Below are 6,401 nucleotides of genomic sequence, written 5' to 3'. Positions count from 1 at the left end.
AGGAAAAAGATAAACCAAATCATCATTGAGATATAATGGTTTCTTTACAACGGCATCCATGTACTAAGTAACAAATTTAACTAAGCTGCTTGGAAAGTAATGCATGCCTGTCATTTTGCATCTAGTATGCATGCCTAAACAAAAAATAAAAAATAAAAAAAGCAGACATCACATGAGCAAGTTATTAATCCTTTGTGCTTTGCCAGCACTGAAGTAACAGCACTACTGTCAGAGTCGGTGCGATTCTGAAATAATGCTTGCATAGAATTTCATACTGGGCTGATGTGGAGATGGCCTGTAAGATGGACTGTTTGCAGAAACACTAAATCATTTCTAAACCTACTACTATAAAAAAAGTAAACACAAAAGCACAGTAAGATAACAGTATAAAATTTCATGGAAGAAAGTTATAAAACCATATTCACAGACTTTAAGCAAGACACTATTGGATAATATGTTAGACTTCCAGTTGCACCTTCTTCTATCCACAAAAATCCTTTCTTCTTTTGATATCAAAGCAAGAATTTCTCTGCAAATGCCTGACTTTTGTCAAGTGCTAAAAAAGAAATCAAATGCTGCTGATAATGTAGAGGCATCACGCATTAGAACAGAAGACTCGGATACCAGAAGGAATCAGGTGGTATTTTGTCCGTCCATTGCATTCTCCAGAAAGAATACACACTTTAAAACACCATATGAGCCATCCCAGCCGAGGTACTGTTTACTTTTAACACTCTAAGCTTTGCTACCTTCTGTCAGCGTTAAGCAAGCGCACCGCAAAAACTACAACTTGTGGATCAAAGTCAGGTCTAACTGTAATGGAAACTGGTTACCTCCCACGCAGGGACGTTCTCTCTGAACTTCTCGTTCACCATACAGCAGATTGACATTAAATATGCCTTACTGGACACCTCTGGAGAATAATTCATCCATAGGTAATTTTCAAGGTACTGGCTGTGAAGAGAGAAAGCGTATTTCATTAGTTGCTGCCACCCACGTAATCTGTCATATTTAAAAGGGCATTTATCCACAAGGTTTTCTTCCTCCTTCTTCTTAAAGCCATCTTTATAGTTTGTGAGTAGTTCCTAAAGTTACCTCTCATCTAGGTCACTGCAGCAAAACCTATTAAGACTTGCTAACTGCTACAAGAGACAGACGAGTTTCTGAACAGGAAGACAAATTCACCAGAGGGTTTTCAAGTGTAACAAGCAGCCACAGCTCAATGCAAAGGACAACAGAAAAGAAGAAAAAATTCACTTTTCTAAAGCTAGATGAAAAGATGAAAAGAACAACTACTGTATAACAAAAGAACAACTACTGTATAACAGTAACACTGTATAACAGTACTGTATAACAACTACTGTATAACAGTAGTTGTACTATTAAATAGCTTTTTTGTAAAAAAATAGAAATTATTTAGAGAAATTTTTATGCTTCTAATCATTTAAAGACAATAAAAATATTGCATTACTATGTGACTAAAATAAAGCATTGAATATTAGGGAAGTGATTAAGCACTTTCAAGGTAAAAAGAATTACTGAACACTGGAAAACAGCAGCTTCCCAGCAATAAGTATTTCTTCTTCATTAATATGTCTCAATCCTCACAGAAGAAACTCTTAAAATTGTATCTTGGAGATGAGAGGCTGTTTGGACAAACAACTGCCTCCCTCCTTTAACTTCCTTTTGAAGCTATGCAGGACAGTTACTCCTGAGGAGGCAATCCCTAAATCCATCATTCTCAACGATGCACTTGTTTGCACCTGGTAATACTTTAACAACTGCCACCAGAGAGTGGAAAGTCTTGTTTCTTCCCAAATAAGCTGCTCATCCATTCCTCCCTCTCAATGCCTCCTCCAACATCTGGCCCCTCGACAGCCAGCTCAGGTTTACCTACTTACTTCTCTCCACAGCTTACTATCTGAAGTCTTACAGTAAGCTACTTCAATACTTTCAGATAAGACAACTCCCAGAGATGGTGGTGAAAAAAAGACAGTGAGAACTTGTACATAACCAGGAGCAAAAGGCTCAGTAATGGTCAGAAAGGGGTTTACACTTTCTGGGAGCTCAGCCAGAACACAAAACCGCAGATGGAGCTGAGACAACTTCATAGGCATACACAAGACGAAATACATACTGCTTCCCGAGAGCTTGCATCTGCCAATGGCAGGTGGAAAACCCCCAAAATATCCACAGAACTCCACACATCATTTCACCCAGGAATTCCAATAAACTTCAACACATATAAACACATATGAGCAAGAATGAAGGACAGGAGAACCTCATGCGTGTGAAGACAGGAGAGCCTGACAGACAGAATGAGAGGGGTGAGGGGAAGAAAAGAGAGAAAACAGCTTACAGGACAAATGGTTCTAGATGGGGCTATAGACTAGAACGTACTGAAGTTACATTATAGGCTGGTAATATCAAAAATGTTCACAGAAAGGATAAAAACCTCTAACTGCACAGTGTTCTGGCATACAAATACCAGAAGTCACGCTACCAGCATGTCATTTGTCTATCATACCCCAAACCATAGCTTCTATTTTCTCTTCCACCTTTTCTAATAAAGAAACAGAAGACATAGGGAGGTTTCTCCTCTTTTCTAGTTAGTGGTACTACTGATATATTTCAGCCTTTTGCAAATCTAGTTTTTGCAAATCCATTTCAACCAAAAAACACCTAATTCTATCTGCTTATAAGATTCGAGAGATAAACACTAAATACTGTGGTTTTAAATATGTAGATGTTGCAGATATTTTACATTATTTTAATCACACTTTATAAATTCTTCCTGGAAAGCTGGAAGTCGCTTTAAGAATCTTCTCAATGGAAGAAATCTTCCACTTCTTTTCAAGCTGGAGAGGGTCTAGAAGGGCCACAAAGATGATCAAAGGACAGGAAAGCTGCCTTAAGGAAAGGCTGAGAGAAGTGGGATTGTTCGGCCTCGAGAAAAGAAGGCTTAGAGAAGACCTTATCAGGTTCGGAATCATACATCAAGATATCTTACGTTTATGAAATTATTTCTTCATTAAATTAAGCTCTCCTCACTCCACTTTCCTCGGCACACAAGTCAAGGTTTTAGTAAGTAGGAACAAATGAGCATACTTTCAAACTGACTCACTGCTCTGCGTTTCCTTCTCATCTTTACAGGTTCCTATGATAAGGTAATTTAAAAATTTAACTGCAATCAGCTTACCTGAATTCAAGAAGCATTATCTTTCTAATAGCAAACCTAAAAAGGAAAAAGTAATCAATTAACGCAGGAAAGAAAGGCCTGGTTTAGTCATTTCATTTTCCAGCTCAGTCTACAAGGCTGCACTTTCTGAAGCTAGCAGCATGTTTTTGCAGACAGCTGCATGGAAAATGGCTGTATTTTCCTTTTTTTTATTATATAACAAAACCTGTAGAAACAGGTTGCAGGAGCAACCACTTGAATGCAAAAGCAACTGCTGTTAACACTGTGGAAGCTAAAGTTCATGCAGGTTCATTAAGCAATCCAATTCACATTAAAAAAAAATAAAAATCCATCTAGACCTTTTAAATATAGACACTGCTTCCAATAGCCTTGAAGAAATAAATTGCTGTAAGTTGAGAGTGTCTTCTGGAAAACCACAACTCTGTATTTAATCAGTTCGCAATGGTGTCTCTTCTTAGTGACTGCAAATAGAAGCTTGCTCTGACGCTGTGTGGCAATTTTTACGTTACTTACATAAAGGAACCATAAACAGAATTATCTCCAGAGCTCAAACTTCCCCTGAACAGCTCCAAATACCTACAGTTACAACTCTTTTCTATACACACAGCTGTAGAATGCAGTTTATCTTGAATCTTTTTACTTCCCCATCTAATACTACAATTCACTGAAATGAGACTTGACCTTTATAAATCTGGTATGGGAAAGAATAAAAAGCTAGATGCAACACACTCCTCAACTGTTGTTTTGCTTTTTAATTTTGTGTATGTTAGTGACAGAAGAAGGAACCATCCTTCTATAACCATCACAACAAAACAAACATAAACCACAACATACTAGGAGACGAAGGAACCAAACAATATTACATCCAGCCACAATAGTTCAGGATTATGAGTTCATGAACTTTCTTTCTGCCACATTCAGACTCTGAAATATCATGAGTAAATTGTTCAAGTGCACTGGAGTAATTTTCATCTTCTTTCAACATGCTAATGCATTTTAAAATATTCTGTGAATCATTAGAAATCATTTCAATACACGTAATGTTGGAATGTTTATCTGTAAATGAAAGCAACTAGTGTACTTACTTTGATCTGACAATTTCTTTTATATATACATCTTCAATAACCTATGGGAAAGAACAGTTTTAAAAATGTTTTAAGAATTTTATATACTTCATAAAGTGATTAAAAATGCACTAAGACATCTTATGTACTCAAATTTATTCTGAATTAGTTACTCTCTGCTTACTGCTATTTGATCAAAAACATCATCTATGTGTCAGCTCTAAAAAGTCCACATGCTCTGTAGACACACACCCTCACAAAGAAAATGAATCAACTTAGGGGAAAGCACACAATGATAGAGAACTGATAGGATCTTCATCTGACATTTTTTTATATATAGTCAAAGAGATATGCAAACTACTTTACTGTTAATCGTTGGCTTACCATTGAATTTCAAGTCAAGTCCACATCAATTCAATCATTTCCTGTCACTGCTTCTTTTAGCTGACATGTAACCAAATCCAAGTATCTGCTACCTAGTTTTTCCAACAGGAGTGAAAGAATCTGCACTATCTGTTGCAACAGGCACACTTTGACCTCAGAAGACACAAAGACACAATTCAATTGCTTGTGTATATCCTTGCTTTGAAAATCACGGACAAATACTATTACAAAGACTATAAAGAGCGTGAGTAAACTGAGGTTGGAAAGGGAGATTCAGCCAAATATCCCCAAGGGAAAGAAGCCGAACATTTAAGAACCTGCACCACAGAAAACCAAATCAAAACCAAACACATCAGGCCAAATTTTAAACATTCAAAACACACGTGTCCACCAGAACAGCACTAAAGCTGTCTGATCAAAACTCTCTGAAGATTTCAGAAAAAGAAAAATACAGTAACACCTGCAGCTTTCATCCTTCTTTGATTTCTAAGCGTAGCCCCTCCTGAAACATCTTTTAACCTCAAAGGAGATCCTCAAAAATCTTTTAGTCTCAGAAGCTGTTGGCCAAAATAAACTGAACAAACAGCATACAAAAGAACTGCACTTGTATAGTACACTTTCACAACAGTGCCTACATTTATAAACTACAAATAGGTAACAAATTACACCGTGTTCAGCAACTGCTGACTTTCCAAGCAGTCTCCTATACTCTTACATAAAATAAGCATCATTGGAGACTGGTGTATAAGAAAGTTGATCCTCACTCCTTTACATCCCAACACAATTCCTGTAGAAGTATTTACCTTCAAATCAAAGGACAATTTTTTCTTCACATGTGGAGCCCAGTATTTATTTGCTAACTGTATGGGGGGAAAATAAATAAAAAGGTTAAACACATACATTTCCAGTTGTAGTGACAAAATAACTCTAGAACACATCCCTATTTCCCTAGTATCTTCCTTAATTTCAGCTTAAGGTAACTACAGGTAACAAAATTATGTTATCCAACAGCAATGCTTTTCAACCATTTAAGATTTTATGCCTTAACTTTCTCCAACAGAAGCGCAACTCTCTGTAAAAATTTCAGCTGCACGGGCTGCTATGTAACAGACAGGGGGTTTTACATTATTTCTAGCGAATTCCTCAAACACACATCATGATATTTCCGGGACTGCACACCCCACACTTAGAAGTGATTGCGGTCCCACTGAGAAATAAAGTCTACACATAAAGGTTTAATGTTTTAAGGCTTTTTGCCACAGCCATCCCATCACAAAATCCCGAGGTAGGGTGGCAAGAGCTTCCTAACCAACTTTATCCAGCCTTCTTTATGCCGTAAAAGAGGAAGGAAAAAAGTACTTTCAGGACAACAACAACAACAAATCTCTGGCTAAAAAACCTCTTAAGATATTTGGCTGCAAGAAACCACCAGGACCTTCCCATGTATTGTAAGAAACCGAATTTATTCTGCAGCACTGCTCAGAGAATCCTAGAATGGCCAAGGCTGGAAGGGACCTCAGAGATAGTTTAATCCAACCTCCCTGTCGTGGGCAGGGACGCCTCTCAGTCAGATCAGGCAACACATGGGGACCGAGCGGGGATGTCGAATCTCTCCAGCCCAGAGGCGGCAGACACCCCTTTACGTTGAACACGGGCGTTAAACCTCCCTTCACTTATATCACAAGGAGCCCCTTTCCCTCACGGCCCCGCGCTCCCAAGCCCGTGCGGAACCCCCGAGACGCGGCCACTCCCGG

The 6,401-nt window shown here is 38.2% G+C and overlaps 1 protein-coding gene across 1 annotated transcript in view; it reads right to left on the bottom strand.

Annotated features, from left to right (window-relative positions):
- AQR (aquarius intron-binding spliceosomal factor) overlaps nucleotides 1–5,507 on the bottom strand; it is a gene marked incomplete at both ends in the record, with an annotated part of 35,352 nt that extends 29,845 nt beyond the window's left edge. Inside the window, 4 exons of the mRNA XM_009867574.1 lie at nucleotides 834–954; nucleotides 3,200–3,235; nucleotides 4,285–4,325; nucleotides 5,451–5,507. Coding sequence (XP_009865876.1) covers nucleotides 834–954; nucleotides 3,200–3,235; nucleotides 4,285–4,325; nucleotides 5,451–5,507 — 255 coding nt within the window. The remainder of the gene's footprint in view (nucleotides 1–833; nucleotides 955–3,199; nucleotides 3,236–4,284; nucleotides 4,326–5,450) is intronic.
- Between the last annotated feature and the right edge of the window lie 894 nt (nucleotides 5,508–6,401).

Source organism: Apaloderma vittatum, unplaced genomic scaffold (genome assembly GCF_000703405.1).
Source record: "Apaloderma vittatum isolate BGI_N311 unplaced genomic scaffold, ASM70340v1 scaffold20634, whole genome shotgun sequence".
NCBI lineage: Eukaryota > Metazoa > Chordata > Aves > Trogoniformes > Trogonidae > Apaloderma > Apaloderma vittatum.
This window is presented reverse-complemented; position numbering and strand designations above follow the sequence as displayed.